At 47.0% G+C, this 20,138-nt stretch overlaps 2 protein-coding genes across 3 annotated transcripts; both read left to right on the forward strand.

Moving 5' to 3' along the window:
* Window positions 1–842: 842 nt before the first annotated feature.
* On the forward strand, window positions 843–10,211 carry LOC102081493 (protein asteroid homolog 1). Of its 2 annotated transcripts, none has more exons than XM_019353654.2 (6): window positions 843–1,168; window positions 5,299–6,122; window positions 6,820–7,128; window positions 7,249–7,453; window positions 8,887–9,022; window positions 9,573–10,211. In XM_019353654.2, the coding sequence occupies exons 1-6, from the start codon at window positions 1,042–1,044 to the stop codon at window positions 9,970–9,972; spliced, it is 2,001 nt and encodes a 666-aa protein (XP_019209199.1). In that variant the 5' UTR covers window positions 843–1,041; the 3' UTR covers window positions 9,973–10,211. The 2 variants fall into 2 exon arrangements, with proteins under 2 accessions (XP_019209199.1, XP_025760265.1); XM_025904480.1 differs by lacking the exon at window positions 843–1,168 and adding an exon at window positions 2,645–2,660.
* A 3,149-nt stretch (window positions 10,212–13,360) lies between these two features.
* Window positions 13,361–20,135, forward strand: LOC109197921 (dyslexia-associated protein KIAA0319). Its single transcript, XM_019353653.1, has 15 exons — window positions 13,361–13,397; window positions 13,612–13,760; window positions 13,835–13,922; window positions 14,102–14,200; window positions 15,263–15,391; window positions 15,464–15,623; window positions 15,703–15,851; window positions 15,947–16,098; window positions 16,319–16,457; window positions 16,542–16,701; window positions 16,777–16,913; window positions 17,011–17,133; window positions 18,434–18,524; window positions 18,600–18,691; window positions 19,182–20,135. The coding sequence occupies exons 1-15, from the start codon at window positions 13,361–13,363 to the stop codon at window positions 19,337–19,339; spliced, it is 1,863 nt and encodes a 620-aa protein (XP_019209198.1). The 3' UTR covers window positions 19,340–20,135.
* The last annotated feature ends 3 nt before the right edge of the window (window positions 20,136–20,138 follow it).

Below are 20,138 nucleotides of genomic sequence, written 5' to 3' on the forward strand. Positions count from 1 at the left end.
CTCTGGCACAATCATAAACATCGCTGCTACTGAAAACAAGAAAAAAGCCCGTCAGCTATGGGCTGAACCATTTGTTAACGGTGGAGGGGGGGACACTATGCAATATATTCAGTTTTAGCATTTATATTCACTGTTGACTGTAACTACGCTCAAACTGTTAATGCTATCTTATTTTAATAAACAACACTGTCATATGCAAAACTGGGGTGGCACTTGGGGTGGCAAGGGATCATTTTAGGGTGGCACTTGCCACCCCATGCCACCCTTCTAGATCCGCCCCTGTGTGAAATACAAAAAGCCCCCAGAACGGCGCCTTTCTCCGGGGCTTTATGTGTTGACACTTTTGTTAATATAAAACAGCGGCGGTGGAGTTTAAAAGTGCGACATGTTTTACTGCTGCTGAGTTTTCAGCTGCAGCTTGGTTTCATTTGGAAAAAGACTTTCACCACCAGGTGGCAGCATTGCACCAGAAGATTTGAGTGTAGCTCACACAGTCACGTGAAATCTTCTGGCTGTTTGAAATGATTCCGTGTATTTTCAAAGCTGCACACTTTGAACTCTTCTACAACAATCCACCGAGTGCGACAGCAGCGGCAAGTCTGTGGGCTGTTTGAATGTCTCACGCTGAACTCGAGGCTCCATCTTGTGGATCAAAGTGGTGTTACAGGAGAGTCCAGCTCGGCCCGGTTCGGTTCATGTCTCTGCAGCACGGCACGCGGACCTCTCTGACATGACGTCACATCTGATGTCTCTTTGCTCTGGTTTCGGTTCATTTTATGTTTTTAAACAAAGAAATAAAATGTGCTTCTAAACTCACTGTGCTGCTGGAAGCAGGTGACACTGATGATGATGACGAAGGTGTTAAGGATGATGATGATGATCTCCTCTCTGGGCTCGTGTTGATTATTAAACGGGTCAACTAGCGCGTGCACGCTGCTGTCAGCTGTAATCAGCTGATGTGAGGAAAATGAAACTTAAGGAAACACAGAGCGGAGGAGGCGCAGTTAGAAATCCGCACTCCGCAGCGCACTCACACCCAGGATGGGGGTTCAGGGTCTGGCCACCTTCTTAGACAACCACCGGAAGGTTTACCGGGACGTCCGGTTCGGCAGGAGCCGGCTGGTGATCGATGGATGCAACCTGAACTACCTGCTGTACTTTGAGTCAGGTGAGAGGAGCTCCGGTCTGAACTGCAGGAGTCTGATCAAAGTTTGGAGGCTGCAGGTTTATGCGCACCCTCAGTACTGACGTCATTATCATCACTGATACTGCTGTTAAGTAGTATTAGTACTATTACTATTAATACTGCTGGTAATACAAACGGACGACCACCGCACAAACGGAAGTATGAACGGCAAAAAGTGTGTGTGTGCGCGCGCGCGTGTTATGGTGCGTGCGTGTGTTATAGAAGCAAGAATTCGTTTTAAAATTCTTGTTTTAACATACAGAGCACTAAACGGCCCCAGATTATTTATCCAAGCTTCTTATTAAATACACTGCTGCTCGTTTCCGCTCACAGACTCAGGGTCTGTTGGTTGCTCCCCGAACACGACTGAAGACGAAAGGGGGCGGAGCCTTTCAGTCTGAGGCACCACGGCTGTGGGCCAGTCTACCACCACAGCTACGTTTGGTTGACAATGTGGATTCTTTTAAAAAGCAGTTAAAAACTTTTCTGTTTAAACAAGCCTTTTGCTGATCTACATATTTTATATTCTTCACATTTTTAATTTACATTTAAACCTTTTACATTGTGTATAATTTCTATTCAGTGTACTGTTTATTTTAATCTTTGTGACTGCTTGTCTGTGAAAAGCGCTTAATAAATAAACTTTCCTTACTTACTTATATACCCGCGCGCGTGTGTTGAATGTTATAACAGATCAGATTACAAACATGTCTGAGTCATTAAAACGCAGAATTATGAAATCCTGACTGCTGTTGTTGAGCTCTGCAGATGTTGCTCTCGTGTGTGATCTGGATGTTTGGCGACCTCGCTGAACTCATGATCTGTTTGGGTTTCAGCTGCTTTACACTCTCGACTTGGGCTCAGGCGATGTTACGTCCTTCTTTACATTAAAGAAGGGAAAATGTTTAATGATGAGTTATTATTTCATGATGTGAGCATCCTGCTTCAGCATGCAGACTCCTAACCAACCACAAAGTCACAGAGTGCAGAGTTTAGTGAGTTACTGACCCAGAATCAGCTGATGGTGCACTAAACTCAAACACCTTCAGTCTGTAGACCTCCACGTTTTATTCAGTCAGACCTGAAACCACAGACTGAACTCATCAGGGGTCCGTTCTTCGTACCTCGCTTACTACATCCAAGATCAAATCATCGCGCCAACTTTGAGCTCGCTAATCCGGTTCTCCGAACACACCTGTTGTTGACGATTAGTACAGCTGGATGAAGTAATGTGAGATCACTGGGTGGCTTAAAAGGGGCTACGCATCGATAGTAGAAACATTGATCGGCAACCCTGTGATTGGTCGGCGAAGATGTCGAAGGAGCGAGCTCAGTATTTTACGGCAGCAGAGCAAGAACTCTTGATTGAGGGATATCAGGAGTTTCAGAGTTTAATTAAAACGCAGGGGAACACTGCAAAGGCTGCAAAAGCAAGGAGAGAGGGCTGGCAGAAAGTTGCTGACAAATTAAACTCGTAAGTAATTTATTATATTATATTATATCCTCTTTCACATTAAAGCCACAACAGGACCCACTAGAACATGGGAACAAGTAAAAGTGAAATATAAGAATATTCTACAGAATAGTAATATTTATCACTTATATTGCTTTTAGTCTCTTGAAAAGAGACCCTGAAATAATCTGTTTGTTTGTTTATAACAGCAACCAAGAAAAGGGCAGAGCAAATAAAGACAGGTGGTGGTCCTGCACCCCCTCGTCACACCCCTTTTTGTACTGTGACATTTATTGACATTGTGGGTTTTTTGTGTGTACTTTTACATAACACTCCATCACTTTTACCTGTTCCCATGCAAGGGGTGACTGAAGCATGCACAGTAAGTTGGGAGATCTATCTATCTATCTATCTATCTATCTATCTATCTATCTATCTATCTATCTATCTATCTATCTATCTATCTATCTATCTATCTATCTATCTATCTATCTATCTATCTATCTATCTATCTATCTATATATATATATGAGAGAGAGAGTGTGTGTGAGTGTGTGTGTGTGGTAAGTAAATAACAAAAAAATCGATATCTCTCTATGAGCACACCGTCGCGCTGAGCTAAAGGCTCCTGTCTATCCCGCAATATACGCTGAATTCTGTAAACTCTCCTTATCAGTCTTGCACCTTCCTTGCTCGAGTACAAACGGACAGGACATGGCTGCGACAGACTTCCCAAATCCACCTTCGCTTTTATAGCCGTGGTCTCTCATCTTGATTACACGAAGTGTTTTACTATTACTACTCTAAAATATGAATTACATCTGAAATAATCAAATACATGTAATAGAATGATTAATAGTACATTTCCCTTTTTTTAGGAAATGACCTGTATGTATCTGTATGAAATCAATAAAAGAATCAAATACTGCATTATCTTTAGTTACATTGATAATATTTATTTATGGAAAAACAGTGGAGAAATATCGCTGTTGCTTTCATATAAATGCAGCGGACATACCTGAGTGGCCGCGATCTAATCCTGTTTACATAAAGTAAACCTGCTCCCGAGCAGGTTTACGCTTACGGATCTGTCGCAGCCATGTCCTGTCCGTTTGTACTCGAGCAAGGAAGGTGCAAGACTGATAAGGAGAGTTTACAGAATTTAGCATATATTGCGGGATAGACAGGATCCTTTAGCTCAGCGCGACGGTGTGCTCATAGAGAGATATCGATTCTCCTGTGAGGGTATTATTTTCTCTCTCTCTCTCTCTCTCTCTCTCTCTCTCTCTCTCTCTCTCTCTCTCTCCATATATATAGATATATATATATATATCTCCCAACTTACTGTGCATGCTTCAGTCACCCCTTGCATGGGAACAGGTAAAAGTGATGGAGTGTTATGTCAAACTACACACAAAAAAACCCACAATGTCAATAAATGTCACAGTACAAAAAGGGGTGTGACGAGGGGGTGCAGGACCACCACCTGTCTTTATTTGCTCTGCCCTTTTCTTGGTTGCTGTTATAAACAAACAAACAGATTATTCCAGGGTCTCTTTTCAAGAGACTAAAAGCAATATAAGTGATAAATATTACCATTCTGTGGAATATTCTTATATTTCACTTTTACTTGTTCCCATGTTCTAGTGGGTCCTGTTGTGGCTCTAATGTGAAAGAGGATATGATGTGATATAATATAATGTGGTATAATATAATATCACATGATATAATGTAATATCATGGATCACTTACGAGTTTAATTTGTCAGCAACTTTCTGCCAGCCCTCTCTCCTTGCTTTTGCAGCCTTTGCAGTGTTCCCCTGCGTTTTAATTAAACTCTGAAACTCCTGATATCCCTCAATCAAGAGTTCTTGGTCTGCTGCCGTGAAATACTGCGCGCGCTCCTTCGACATCTTCGCCGACCAATCACAGGGTTGCCGATCAATGTTTCTACTATCGATGCGTAGCCCCTTTTAAGCCACCCAGTGATCTCACATTACTTCATCCAGCTATACTAATCGTCAACAACAGGTGTGTTCGGAGAACCGGATTAGCAAGCTCAAAGTTGGCGCGATGATTTGATCTTGGATGTAGTAAGCGAGGTACGAAGAACGGACCCCTGATGAGCTTCGGAGAACCGAACGATCCAAGATCACGCGAAATCGTCAACAATCAAATCCGGCTAACTTACTTAGCGAGGTACGAAGAAAGGACCCCAAGAGAGATTACTGAGCTTAGAGATCATTTTCCCAACCTGAGGAGTCGCCCCCTGCTGGAGGCCTAAGTCCCTGCAGCTTCACTGTTCACAACCAGAATCTATAAAAACCACATTACATATATATATTAGTATATTTAAGGTGCTGAGGGAAAGTCACAGGATCAGTATCTGAACTGCTGGTTTGAGTTCATGGACACTTTCATCATCCAGACATAGTGAACATTACGCATGTCCTGGATGTGTAAAACTACCCGTCTCAGTATTCTTTGACCTTCCTGACATCTTCTCGAGCTTCCTGCTGTCACAGCATGGTGACAGCATTTGTTTCAGACAGTTTCTGCGTGATGTCAGTTCAGCATGGTTTGTCCCCACGTGCAAAGCTACTGCTATGTACTGACTTTTGGAGTCTCTTTGTTGTGTTTCTTTTGGCTGATTCTTTAGGTCTGGACCAGAATCACGGCGGGGAGTATGCTGCCTATGAAAGCCTGATTGAGAGGTTCATCACAGCCCTCAGAACCTGCGAGGTCGATCCCTACGTGGTGCTGGACGGAGGCTCGGACCACACCGACAAGAAGCTCGAAACTGTGACACAAAGGGCCGAGCAGCGGATCGAAAGAGCCCATCGAGCAGCAAAGGACGGGGGGAAGGAAAACGTCCTGCCAATTATGACCAAGTGGGTGTTCAGACAAACGCTGACCCGGCTGAAGGTCCCGGTCGCCCAGTGCTTTGGCGAGGCCGACCGGGAGATAGCCGCCCTGGCTGATAAGTGGCAGTGCCCAGTGCTTTCTAACGACAGCGACTTCTACATCTTCAACCTCTCAGCGGGGTTGTTGCCCATCTCTTACTTCCAGTGGCAGGATGTAAATGGGAATGGCTCAAAGAGCTACATCCCTTGTAAGAGATACTATACCTCCAGCTTCTGCATCTACTTCGAAATCCAATGCCAGCTCCTGCCCACCTTCGCTGCCCTGGCTGGGAATGACTACGTGAAGCTGCAGAAGTTTATCTGGAGTCAGTTTGCCCCAGTCGCCAGTAAGCCTCAGAGCCGCCTGGAAGGCCTGCTGTGCTGGCTGAAGGACTTTGAGGAGCCGGAGGACGCTTTGAAGGCAGCAGTGGAGCTGATGGGAGGAAAGAGCCGCAAGAACAAGGAGAACATGAAGAAGATGCTGCAGAGTTTGTCTGTGGGGATGGAAGAATACAAACTGCCTCGCAGCTCGCTGATGGAGTTCTTCATCCATGGGGTCATTCCTCTGTTCCTAGTTGAGGTAATGATTACTGGTACTGCTTTTAGGTTTATATGTAGAGGACCTAGACGTGAACTCAGGAGCGGTTCAGGTTGTGGACGGCTTTTCTTCCTGGACCAAAGTCTAGAAAACAGGACTTTGGGTGATTTCTTCTTCTCAGAGACAGAGGTCCTCAGACGGTCTTTAAGTATAACCTGCTGGAAGGGTGCAGTGCTTCTTCCCCGAATGGTCTCCAGATGCAGGTGGATGAGACTGGAAATTTGAGCAGAACTCAGGACCATGGCTACAAGTTCAAGGCTGGAAAAAGTCTAAATGTCCATCTGACCATCGTCAGGTCCAAGAAGCTAGTGTTACCGATGAAACTAAGGCAAGCTTCTGTAGGGATCAGGCAAACGAGCCTTCAGATTAGTTCATGACTATCATTACGTATGTTTCAGCTTTAGTGATGATATACCCTAAACTCAAACCCCATAAATATCAGAATGGGTTTTGTTCTCCCAGCATCTGCACTGACCTTGATGCTTTATAACCAGAGCTGTCAATTTACAGACAGAGCTACTTTCACCAATTGCTACGAACTGTGTGTAGATTTCAGATACGAGCAGCAGAAAGGATGTTCCTCTGAAGGGTGTCCAGGCTCAGGCAGCTCAGAGGGTTTGTAAATGTAAATGTTACTCGAGGTAAATGTCTGCTAAAATCTTCGTGTCCTGATCTCCAGGAGTTCATGGGTCGCATCCCAGATTGGATGCAGCTGCGTGTGATGCAGGCCTGGCTGCCCGGGGACACCCTGGATGTACTGCTGCTTCACAGGCTGAGCCTCAGCACCCCCGTGGACCACAAAGACCTGCCCAGTGTTAACCTGACCTCCAGACCTCTCCGCCAGGTGATGTACGGGCTGGTGCTGGGCAAAGAGACGTCATATAAGGTGGAGGAGAGAGACAGAGAGGGCCTCCAGCTTAAATTCATCCGAATCAAACCAACCTTCAGTCGAGTGGCTCAGCGGCTCCAGCTGAACTCGTTGCATGAGGTGACAGTTTTAGTGAAAATTAACTGCGGTTTGTGTTTTTAATCCTCAGTGCAGCAAGCTAACTTAAATGTCTGCCACAATGTCGTTTCAACTCTTCGTCCGGCTGTCTCGTGGCCCCAGGCGGAGCTCTCTGAACGTCTGCAGGTCTTACTTGAGGCTCTCGGGGTGAACGAGGAACGTCTGAATGCGCTGCCGCCTCAGCTGCGCCTCCCAGTGGCCGTGACCTGTTACTGGTGGAACAGAGCTCGGCCTCGTCCGGACCTGAAGCTGCTGAAGTCGCTGCTGCTGGGAATGAACCTCAGAGACACACCGCAACTCAGCGCAGGTAGGAAACACAACCAGAGGAGACTTTACCAAAGCCTGCGGTTCCTCTGGTGTCCAGCAGAGGCAGCAGCGAGTGAGTCCCCATAGAGTCCCATGTTAAAACTACAGCAGAAATCAACATGTTTACAGCCTGATACACAAACTGTTCTGTTCTCCGGGTGGGCAGTGCTCACCTGTTTAAACTAAAGGTTTGCATTATTAGGAGCAGAGACGTGTGTGTTGGGCTCTTGGACCATGTCCCACATAGCAGACAGGTCTGGCCCAGATCTGGTATCAAGCCGGCACTGCTGGCTGACTTCTGGCATGATAAGACGCATGTCATCCAGATATGGGCCAGGCCTGGCGTAGATGGCACGGTCTATGTGATGGCATGCTATATCTGGTTTGGTTTATGTGGCCCAGGCTCATAGAAAACAGGTCTGGCCCAGATCTGGCATCAAGCTGGCACTTCTGACTGACCGGTGTCATGGCAGGGTGTATGTCAACCAGATGTGGGCCAGGTCTGACAATGATGGCACTATTTATGTTCCTATTTTCCTATTTTAGTTAGAAGACCCAAATGCCATGTTGCAATACTATACTGCTATGGTAGCCAACATTTCAAATGCAGGTTTGACAGGTTTGTGAGTGTACACTTTATCCAAAACCTAGTGAGGGTTTACTCATGTTTACCACTGGGTGGCTGTAGCTCAGGAGGTAGAGCAGGTCACCTACTGGTCGGAAGGTCGATCCCTGGCTCCTCCAGTCTGCATGTCAAGAGTGTGAATGTGTATGAATGTAGTTAGGAAGCACTCAGTTAAGAGAAAGTGTGTGATTGGGTGATTGTGACATGTTGTGTAGAGCACTTTGAGTAATCTGGGAGAGAAGAAAAGCACTATATAAGAATCAGTCTGAACAGAGTTTCGTCATGTTACTATTATGTTCCAGCACATGTTGTTATTTCATGGCTTGATTAAGGTACACATTAGGCTGACATCTGGGGCCAGAGCTGAAACTGTTCTGGGCCAGCACAGGACCACCAGTGTGTCTGAAACTGGCCTTGTGCTGGCCCATGTGTGGGCCACCTCTGGCAAACCAGATCTGGGTCACCAAAGGGCCGTCATTCTTTGCGGTACGTGGGCCATGTGTAAGCACATTGTGTGGGCCAGATCGGGCCATACCAATTTTGCTATGTGGATCATGGATATTATTACCTGTGAAATAATCTCCAGGCTCAGTTCAGTCCAGAAATATAAAACATGTTAGTCTGTTTTACATTACACGACAAAGAAAGGTTCAAATCTACGTTTCAGAAGATAAAATCAGTTTTTAAAACTTTAATTCTTCTGATCTTAGTTTTTCTTATTATGTTTCGCTGAAGGTTTTTCTTCTTTTGGCGCTGCAGAAATCTTGTTGGTTTAAAAATGTGTGTGTGTGTGTTTGTGTGTTTTGCAGCTGTGCAGGCTCGCTGTCATCAGAAGCCTGATGTGGGCGTGGCTCACGCCTTCAGCCAGTGGCAGGTGTGCATGAAGGACAGCATGCACCTGAACCAGCTGCTGGGCCTCCCTCTGCCTGAACCAGACGTCGCACGGTGAGACGTTCTCTTAAAGCGCTCGTTCACGAGGTCGCTTGTAGTCGTGGAACAGATCAGTTTGCCAAACGTGCACGTTGGGCTTGTTATTAGTATGGCGTGCTGTAGAAACCGTTACATGACTTCCTCTATGTGACGTTTGTGTTTGCGGAGGCTTTGATCAGTACAGTTATCACTCTGCAGGATCAGTGACTCGCAGCTGTTTCACAGCATAAATGTTTGCGTGTGCAGGCAGACTCACACAGCTGTGTGTTTGTGTGCTCCTGTCACTGGAAAAGCTTCATTTGCCTCCTGATCCACGGATGGATGGAGCCCCTCCCTCACAGTTTGATGAAAAAGTGGCAGCAAAGAGCGGGGACTGTGATGTAGAGTTTCAGGAGGTTCTGCAGTGGTTTTAGCGGCTCACATGACATCAGAGAGCTCTGGACTCGCCTGCTTAAACCAACATGTTTGTCTGGAAAGAGAAAGAGAGCAGAGCTTAGTTAAAGGCTGGTTTGGACAAATAATCCAGCAGAGCGAACATTCTCCATCTTGTCTTTATGATCTCCAGGTTCTATCAGGGGACGCTGGTCCACCAGCTGGTCCACATGAGGAGGACAGGAAGCAGACTGAAGCACGTCCTGAAGACAGACCAGGCCAGTGTGCAGCAGTACTGCGACATGCTGTCGGCTGTCCGCCGGCTCCGGCCTCGCCAGGCCTCCGAGTTCTCAGAGAGCGAGCAGGCAGAGAGGCGGGCTCTGAACGACCAGACCAACCTGCAGCCGTTCCAGCTGGACTACGACGAGGAGACGGAGACCGAGGTCTGCAGCTTGGCCCGGGCGCAGGAGGAGCTGCGGCTGGATGATCGGCTGCTGCTGAAAACTCGGTACAAAACCAAGGAGAGAAGGAATCGCTGCAACAAAGTGGAACTGAGCCGGAAGGAGGAGCGCCGAGGCACGGACCTCCTCTGACGGTCGGACCGTCGCTGGAACCGCCGTCAGCATCCGCTCTGTCTGGCGTCAGCCCACTTTCTCCTCCCTCTGTTGCCTCCTTCTTTGCTCCAGACTCTTTATGGGACAAATATCTTCTATTTTTTCACAATCTGGGTCATTTCAGAGGATTTTACAGCCTTTTATTTATGATTTAACAGAAAACATGAATGTAAGTTTACTAAAAGGAACCTCATCAATAAAGATTTAAATGTTTCTGACCCCCAGTCTTTTTTTTTCTCCTGTCCTGTCTGAAGGATCAGAAAAATGCCCAACAGATTTATCTTACTGCTCCTGCTATACTGGTCCACTTGATTGTCATATTTATTCAGCCTTTATTATTATTATTATTTATTTATTTTGATTTTATTTGGAGTTATTACAGGACCGGGCGACGGGAAAGAGAAAGAAAGAGGGGAAGAGAGAGAGAGAGAGAGAAGACAACGCAGCAGGGAAACCATGGCAACAGCCAACCTCAGCATCAGCAACAGTCAATAATAAACATGAATGTTACTGAGCAGCACACAGGACTGATAACGCGTGATATGTTTAGAGACAGCAGCCAACCCAGACAGTGTGTGTCTGCGAACACCTGTGTGTGTGAGCGCGCTTGTCTTCATAAGGTTTCTCCATGTAAGTGTCTGATAGTGGGTGTGGGGAGCCATAGCCCCGCCCCCACAGGTCATGAGGCAGGCATGGAGGAGATCCCCCCAGAGCCTGAGGAGGACCGACCCCCATCCAGGGCCGTCGTCTGTGGCTCTTCTGCACAGCTGCTGTCTCTGCTGCTATTTTCGGAGTCTTCTCATTTTAAGGAAAATTTGCGTCACACTTGGATCAATTCTTGCTTTTTCAGAACGTCTCACCTCACTCCTCATTTGAACATCATATTTGTGACTTGTTACTAAATATGTGGACACCAGATGGCGCTCTGCAGTGATGAAGTTTGGACCCATGCAGGTGATCTGAATAAATAGTTGCAGATCATAAACCAGCTTCTGAAAACAAATCTGGGTGTTTCACCTTTTTGGAAGTGTGGCAGGCATTTTGCAGTATTTTGGTAGCAGACTGAAGGAATATGACGAAGGTTTCAGGTATTTTACGAGATGAACACGGCGCCCACAGGACATCAGAAGATCAGTCTGGTGGGTTTGACCCTCAGGTTCGTGTTTGGCTCAGTGCTCTCGTACTGTGAAGTACTCGTACTCCTATAATCCTACTTTAGGGACAGCACAAAAGTTTTAGTATTCAAAAATACTTAAAGTCCATAAAGCAGACGCACTGATTCATGCAGGCACAGAAGGAAATACAAAATCATCTCAGCTGTCATACGGCGAGAGGCGGGGTCACTGCTGCAGGGGCATTTAATATAAGTATACATTTTAGTCACGGCTCCATCCTTTTAAAATCCTCATCCAACTGAAGTCGTTGTTGGACATGAGTAAGAGGACCAGCCAATCATGTTGTTACTAGGCAGCAGTACTAACCCCTGCATCATCATCATCATCATCCCAACAAAGTGACCCCAGCTGTGTTCTCTCTATATTCAAACTCTGTGATTTTATGGGGCTTATCTACACTGTAAAAAAGAATTTTGTACAAAACAGAAGATGTCCTGGTAATTTTCTGTAATTTTCTTTTTACTGTTACTCATTAAATGTACGTTTCTATTACAACCTAATACACCATTTGCTCAAACATTCGTAAGCTTTTTAAATGAATCTGTGCTTAGTACACAACAACATTGGTACAGTTACTGTTAAATATTATTTTATTCTCCTCAACTCAGAAACTATCCTAAAATATAATGACTGTCGAGATAGGGATAGATAGATAATCAGGGAACAGGAAGCAGGAGGGAGACACAGCTGGGAGAAATTAGGCCTAACGAGACAGGGGGAAGTAAAACTGAATACACTGACATAAGACATGGACCTTCAAAGTAAAACAGGAAACAAATCACAGAGACGCAGACTCGACACTGAACTAAACCTACACTAAACACGAGGGCACAAGAACAAAAACCTAAGAACTCATAACCCAGACCAAACTGAAACATAGAAATAATAATAATGAAAACAGCTAAAACTAAAGAATCAAAACATAAATCATAATACAGAAGAATACCAAAACACAAGAAACTGAAAATGCTGGGTCAATATGACCCAGAACCGTGACAATGACAGCATCCATCTCGTCACAGAACGACTAAACAGCTGATACACCAACAAAATCACTCACAAACTTTCAAATTTGAGCATTTTTATTTCCTTGAAATCAGTTTGTCCTCATGTAAATGTCTTTATATACGTTTATTCAAGTGGCTCCAAAGTGTTTTCTTCAAACACTTGACAGGAAAAATGTGATATTTAACGATATGTTCACATTTAATAATATTCGGAGCGCCTCTAAGTTAGGATCACTGCCTCAGCCAAACAGTTAATGTGTGGTTTACATCCATGTCTGTCCACTCATGATACAGTACACACATGTAGTCAGTTATAGCCACTCACCTTTGAGTACTGACATCTCTGTCAGTGCGCCCCAGGGCAGCTGTGGCTACAATGTAGCTTGCCATCGCCAGTGTGTGAATGTAGTGTAAAGCGCTTTGGGGTCCTTAGGGACTGAGTAAAGCGCTATACAAATGCAGGCCATTTCATTCACTTCATCAAAGATCTGAATGCAATTCACATTGGTGTGAACATTTCTGAACTCTTTGGGGTCTTTACCTTACAATGTAACATCATTTGAGTCCAGATGTGTTGACTGTTTAAGTGGTGCTACATGAATAAAACTGAACAGATCTAAAGAAGGTGTTCCTGAAATTTGGCTTTATTAGAACAAGATGGATGGATGAGCACAGCCCTCTCAGCACAGGGCTGACAGGACTTATAAACTTATAAACTATAAAATACATAAAATAAACAGTGACTTAAAAGAAATCAATAAATACACAAACACTTCAACCGCTGCTTCCTCAGACTGCATGAGTAACAGGAACCACTCACTGTTGGATCTGTGAGTGGTAAAATTACACAGTTAGACACACATTGAACTTTGTTATCTGTCACATAATTCAAGCACAAACACGGACTAGCTGAGGCGAAGCCCGGCAGGCCGGGAGCAGGTACAGCCACCTGTGTCACCGAGGACTGACTCACTTTTGGACTCAGCCTTGTGGATGTTGCAGGAACTGCAGGTTTGGGCACGTCAGCGCTGGCTTTGGTTCTGATGCTTGAGAACAGAACACGACTCAACATTAAAGAAGAGAAATAAGATCAGCTCGGCAGACTTTCACAGGTGTTGAACAGAAGTCTTCTGCTTTTCCTTCTGTACAGTTTAGGCTGGAGTTCAGGAAATGAGGGAGGCAGCTATGACTCACACTCCCCATCACACGCTGCCTGTGCAGGGTGTGTCCCATCAGAGTCCAGGAACACAGAGGTGCTCAGCTTATATAACAGTCAAACCAATCAAATGATGTTTCCACTAATTAAAATAAATCTTATGGAAACAAAACTATTGGTGAAAAATGTCCACCTCTAATGAAGGCGAATCATCCGACTCTAGCCAAAACCTTATATGCAGGAGAGGGGCGGAGCCAGCCCAGAACGGGAGACTAATCAGCCGCCTTTGAAGGGGGGGGCAGCTTCAATCAATCGGAGGCTGAGGATGGTCCAGAGAGGAGGCCAACAGAGAGCAGCGTGGCCCCGAACGTGAGCCGGGGAGAGGAGGGTGGCGCCGGGAGACAGACGGAGGTGGCGCCACAGAAATCGGTGAGTTCAGAGCGTGAGCTCATATGCTGTCTCCATGGAGACCACACTACAGCCTGTCATTGTTCTCCCTGCAGACGGAGAGCAGCTCCACCTCTCCACCCCTGAGACCCGAGACCAGCTCTGCTCCAGCCCACACCTTCAGCAGCAACACAGCAAACCCAGGTAAGCACCTCCGTCAGGTCAGGTCAGGTCAGCACACCTCCATCAGGTCACACCTCCGTCAGGTCGCAGGTTCACTCCAGTTTGTTGTTTTAAAGATAAACTTTAGCAAACATGTCTGAAGAGCGTCAGAGGTCCTGTCCCTCTGACCGGTGGAGCAGTAACTTATCCTCCACCTGCAGCTCCACCCCTGCTGGTGTATCTTGGAAACCCCGTAGAAGCGATCACGGTGAAACCCGCCGCTCCAGCTGCTCCTGAACCCACCAGCAGACCCACGTCAGGTGAGTTTATGACTAAAAAAATGTTTGTTTAAATCAACATTTGATCTTTTTTTGATATTTTGATTTAGTAATTTTAAAGGAAAAACAGGTTATTGAGGTCACGTGTCAGCCAGAGGAGTCGCCTCCTGCTGGTCACTGTAGATAGTAGTGATGGGTAGATGAGGCCTCGTGAGGCGTTTCAGCACATTCCCCAAACTGTATCCATTGCTGTTTTGCTCCATACTGACACCTGCTGGACCTTAAATATCATTGCAGACAACTTACTTGAGACTCACAACAGACACTGATTCACTGACCTCGTCATACTTGTACACTGTAAGGTATTGTACTTTCCATGGAATCATTTTATATCTTTTACAGTTCAAATATTGTAGACATCTTTAAAATATATTGTGAATGACAAAGGAGTTTGCAAAGAAAAGCGTCTGGACTTCTTTAAGTTGCTTGAAGACGTTTCACCTCTCATCCGAGAAGCTTCTTCAGTTCTAAGGTCAAATGGCCGAGAGTCATTTATTGTGAATGACATTAAGTGAAAATTAAAATGAAGGTATTGTGAATGTAACATTACCCATTTAAATGTAACTGACTCACAGTTTATTATACATTTCTATTCAGAAAAATAAGTTTATCCAATATTTTTGCATTCAGTCTATTGCGTTTTTTTGACACCATTTCCCCAGTTTTGGAAAACTCAGAGGTATAGATGAAGCTGGGGCACACAAACTGTAAAGCCAGGTGGGAAAGGTTCGGATGTCTTCCTTTTCCCCCAGTACGTTAAAGGATCCTCACACTCTCCACAATACTAAGGGGTTGGCAGTCCCTTATAATAAAATTCAGGACTGTCTGGTCCAGAGCAGTCTTCCTAGATGCTTGATTTCAAAATAATAAAACACATTTTAATAAAAAAAAAAGATGATAAAGCTGTTCAGTGTGTTCATTCTCGGTGTGTTTGTCTCCTCATTTTCATGTTTGGCTCTGTAATGCCTAAACACTGAGGAGGTGCTTTTGTTTGTGTAAGAAATGCAGAACAGATGCGACATTTAACCTTAGTTTCTCGCACAGACACTGTGAAGGTGCTTCAGTCTGTAGCCGGAACTCCACCTTCCACCACCCACCTGACTGTGACCTCTGACCTCACCACCTCCACCTTGTCAGCAGCCACCACCACGACGGCGGCGACTGAGTCAGCAGGTAAATTAAACAGGTTTATTGTTTTCTGTGTCTTCACACCGATTTCACGCCGTCTCTTTAAACCTTTTCCAGCTTCAGCGTCGGTGTCACACGTTGGAGGGTCAAACCGTGGTCCAGTGGCTGTCGTGGGCCCCGACAGGAGCCTGTCTCTCCCGGTGAGCAGCTTGTTGCTCAACGGCAGCGGCAGCAGTGACGACCGCGGCATCGTCAGCTACCGCTGGGAGGCGGTCAGGTGGGTCTGGAGGCTTTTCTCATATTTCTGTGACTGAAAGATCAAATTTGTTCAGTCGGGTTTCGTGTTTTTCCTCCAGCGGGCCTCCCGGTCTGAGGCTGGATGACGCGGATCAGCCTGTCGCCACAGCCTCAGGGGTTCGGGCGGGGCGCTACACCTTCAGACTGACTGTCTCTGACCAGGAGGGGGCGACAGACAGTGCCTCGCTCACCGTCCGAGTCCTGGAAGGTGAGCGCCTCGGTGTTATTCAGGGAAGGCAGAGCTCTTCCTGTCAGTTTAAATCACAAACGGGCTAATCTAAGGTCGTCTGCTTCCTCCTGCAGCCAGTAGTCTTCTTCCGGTCGCCCACGCCAGCGGCAGCCACTCGCTCACTCTGCCCAACAACTCTCTGGTCCTCAGAGGCTCGGTGACCAACGCCGATCAGACCGCGGTCCACTTCCTGTGGACCCGAGACAGCCAGAGTCCTGCTGCCGGGGTCAGTACCGACCGGCGCTGTGGTGGTTTACGTAAGAATGAGTGTGACGCTTCAAGTCAAACTTTATTAACGAGCGCAGGTTTGTGACCATTGGTCGGAATCATCTCCTTAATTTTACTGCAGTGATTAAACTTTAAATCAGTGACGGCTGATCGACCTCGCACTGGGGGAAACACTGTGTGTGTGTGACGGAGTGACCTTTGACCTTTGCTGGTTCCAGGACGTCCTGTACGGCTCCGATACTCAGCCCTCGCTCTACCTCGCTAACCTGGTCGAAGGCACCTACCTGTTCCAGCTGAAGGTGACCAACGCGCAGGGGCGCTCCGGCTCCGCCACGGCCACCGTGGAGGTGCGACCAGGTGAGGCTGAAAGCTCGCCGTACGTTTCGTTTTGTTTTACCCGGGCTTGTGCCGACGCAGACGTGTCCTCCCGTGTGCCCGCAGAGCCCGGCGGCGGCGAGCAGGTGGAGCTGGAGATGCTGGTGTCGGTGTCTCAGGTGAGCGTGGCTCAGAGGGACACGGTGGTCCGACAGCTCGCCGCTCTGATCCCCGTCCTCGACAGCGACGTCCAGGTGCGAGCGCTGCAGGGACACTCCCACATCAGGTACCGGCATGCGCCGCAGACCCGCTGCTCCACGCGCTGGCTCGCGTTAACCTGTCATGATTTCTCTGCTTGTAGCACCGTGTTGCGGTTCTCCGTGCGCGGCGCCTCGGGACCCCTCTCCGCCTCCCGATTGGTCGGCGTGCTGCGCAGCCAGCTGCTCTTCGAGAAGAGCGACTACCTGCTGTTCAGAGTCCTGAGGGTGGACACCGTCTGTGAGTCCAGCCGGGGCACGGCTCACCTGTAACACCTGTGCACTCAGAGAGGGGCGGGGCGTTTGCCTGGGTTTAACATGCTCGTTTTTCCCCTCAGTGTGTCTGCTCAGCTGTTCCGGGCGTGGTCAGTGCGATCCAATCACCAAGCAGTGCGCCTGCGACCCCTTCTGGACCGAGAACCTGATTCGTCGTTACCTCGGCGACGGAGAGAGCAACTGTGGTAAAGTCTGATTTGTAGTCTTCAGTCACAGCAGTTCTCCACATTTTACATCATTCCTCACATGGCAGCAAGAAACGACAGAAAACTTTATTTAAATAACAAACTCATTCACAACGAATCCTTCAGTCATTTTTGTTTTAAACAACTTTCATTTCAAACAAATTTGTAAAGTTTGTCCCTCGACTGCTTCATTCGTCAACAGAACGTGAACGTTGACAAACATGGAAACATAAAGTTCAGTCTTATAAAAAAAAGAAATCCAGAAACTTGTGAACAGAGATGAAAAATAATACTTTTCACTCTTAGTGGCTGCAGTCAGCCTGTTTTTGACTGCAGAGCTGTGGGGGGGCGTGGTCTGTGATGCAGCTGCGGGGCGGACGCAACTGAGCGACATCCCCAATCACGCCTCGCCGGCTTAAAACAGAAAGAACTGTGTCTTGTTGTTGTTGATGATGTGTGTAGGCTGTAGCTGAAACGCTGCATCATCACCTTTATTTATAAAGCACTTTAAAATAACCACAGCTGACACAAACTGCTGCACATTGGAACTATATAATCACATAAGATATAAATGAAAGCCAAATAAAAGAAAAAGTAAATTAATTAAATAACTAATTTACTTACAAGAGAAACTAAATCTCACTGAGGTTAGAAGCCATTTCACACTCAGTCTGAAATATTATAACTCTGATCATTTATCAGCACATATCCATACTTTATATCTATAAAACCAAGCTGACACTGTGAGACTCCATCAGAGGTGTGAGCATCACAGCAGACGTCTTTGTGTCAAAGTAACTGAGGATAAAACAGGAAGCAGATTTTCCTGTTCTGGCTTTTTATAGCAGAGAACCTTCAAAATATTCTGCAGTCGATCAAAAACTGAAGCAAACCATGAATCAACATGTGAACATGACCTGATGCTGCTGAAGTGAAGCAGAGTCACAGTTTGATTACAGACACAGCTGAGCAATCGTTTAAGTCTCAATGTCTTCAGTTTGAACAGCAGAGATGAGGCTTTGCCGTCAGAGGCCGACAGCACTGAGCACAGCAGCAGGCTGCGGCGTGATGAGCAGAGAATAATGCAGAAAACAGAGATGTGATGGTAAACTGGTCTCTGAGTGCACTGAGAGAGAGAGAGAGCACTTTTTATTCAAACTAAAATCGATGTGAATCAAAGCTGGCCTCCAAACGAGCAGCGAAGCCTGTGTGCACACCTGTAAATGTACCTGTACGCATCACACAGCACAGCACAGTTCCACACAAGCCGCTGACCCTATTGGCTGTGCTCCTCTGACAGAGTGGAGGGTCCTGTACGTCATCCTGACCAGCTTCGTGCTCGTCGTCCTCATCCTGTCGCTCGGCTGGGCGTTCATCTGCTGCTGTAAGAGGTGAGGACGCCGCTGCAGGTGATAGACTGATCCCGGGTGTGTTTCTGTGTGTGAACTCGTCTCTGCTGCTTTCAGGAGACGACAGACCAAAGCGAGGAAGAAAACCAAATACACCATCCTGGACAACATGGACGAGCAGGAGAGGGTGGAGCTCCGCCCCAAATTCAGTGAGTCACATCCCCACAATCCACCTGCGGAGATCGTCCAGGTCGGGCTGCGGCGGCATTCTTGTTGGTTCATGAAGTCGTTTCATCTTCGGTTCTCAAACCTGACGGCGGCTCAGGTAGCCGTCACCTTGGAGGCGGTCCTGCGGGGTCGCTGATTCACTCTGTAGCTGTCACATGACCAGGGTGTGGTTCACTGCTTTCGTCCTTTCCCAGGTGACCTATGCGTTCGCCTAAAGGATTCCACCTTGGGTCATGTGACTGAGTTCAGCTCAGCGAGCCTCGGGACCTCAGGTAAAAGGCGAGTCGTCTTCATGAACCGAAACGAAGCCGCCTCCTTCTTTTAAAGCACCTGACTGTTCCCACGTTCCTGGGAATGTCCTGGTGTTCTTTGGAGCAGATGTTTCCCCGGAGCGGCGGGAGGTCGTCCTCCATCTTTATTCAGTAACTGAGACTTACACCGGTGACCCCCACTGACCTTTCCCCTGTGCAGGTATCAAGCACCGCAGCACGGAGCACAACTCCAGCCTCATGATGTCCGAGTCGGAGCTGGACAGCGACCAGGACACCATCTTCAGCCGCGACCGGCCGGTCCGCAGCAGGAACCGCATCAGCGCCATGGCCGCCCGCAACGGCGACGCCTTCGGATGACGGGACGGCCGATCTCTCGCAGACGTTGAATGGTGCATTCTGGGACATGTATGAGAGACCACATTACCCAGAATTCCAGAGAATTCTAACGTGTCCCATTTCAAAGGACGCGAGGAACTCTAGACCCGGAGGACGGACGCGCGTCTGCTCGGACAGATAACAGGAAGAGCGAGAGGGCGGGACATGTCAGGCATCGCATCACACCACTGCCAGGCGTCCGATTCACAGCTGTGAGCTCGTTAGCTAACAGAGCGCTCGCTAGGAAACACGGCAGAGTCATGGTTCATCTGAGCCCGCCTCACAGACGCCATCCGCCAGGTTCAACTTCAATGTTTGTTGGTTAACGAGAAGCAGCGTGTGAATCAGACAGTTTTTAAAGTGAAACTGTGATGAAGGTTGTGAGCCGACATAAAAACACCAACACAGCTCGAAGTATCACAAACTCGTCTTTAATTTAGTCCCAAATACAAAATGTACACATGAACTTTGACCACATCCGCTAAAGTTACAGAGACAAACATCCAGTTATTAAACTGCTACAGATTTCATTAAAATGCTAACGTTTCACATGTAGCCGAGTCGACAGGTTTGTACCCATTCATGTTTTCATGGCTCCGTGCGGCGCCCGGCTGTCGCTCTGTCGGCTTCGTTTCCAAAGAATCAGGCGTGTCGCGCATCACGTACATAATTTCTTTAGGAATGAATAAATTATTCCGACTCAGGAGGATTCATGTGAGTGAAGCTTTATGGACACTCGCTGCGTCGTGAGTGAAGCAGAAAATTAGTTTAAAAAAAATAA

This window comes from Oreochromis niloticus, unplaced genomic scaffold (genome assembly GCF_001858045.2).
Source record: "Oreochromis niloticus isolate F11D_XX unplaced genomic scaffold, O_niloticus_UMD_NMBU tig00001903_pilon, whole genome shotgun sequence".
NCBI lineage: Eukaryota > Metazoa > Chordata > Actinopteri > Cichliformes > Cichlidae > Oreochromis > Oreochromis niloticus.

Bases quoted from the DNA above. Each gene is read 5' to 3' on its own strand.
- LOC102081493 (XM_019353654.2), top strand. From the start codon at position 1,042: ATGGGGGTTCAGGGTCTGGCCACCTTCTTAGACAACCACCGGAAGGTT. The intron at 6,123-6,819 runs GTAATGATTACT...CCTGATCTCCAG, and splicing joins TTCCTCTGTTCCTAGTTGAG to GAGTTCATGGGTCGCATCCC. The intron at 9,023-9,572 runs GTGAGACGTTCT...TATGATCTCCAG, and splicing joins CCTGAACCAGACGTCGCACG to GTTCTATCAGGGGACGCTGG.
- LOC109197921 (XM_019353653.1), top strand. From the start codon at position 13,361: ATGACTCACACTCCCCATCACACGCTGCCTGTGCAGG. The intron at 14,201-15,262 runs GTGAGTTTATGA...TTTCTCGCACAG, and splicing joins CACCAGCAGACCCACGTCAG to ACACTGTGAAGGTGCTTCAG. The intron at 18,692-19,181 runs GTGAGTCACATC...TCCCCTGTGCAG, and splicing joins GGAGCTCCGCCCCAAATTCA to GTATCAAGCACCGCAGCACG.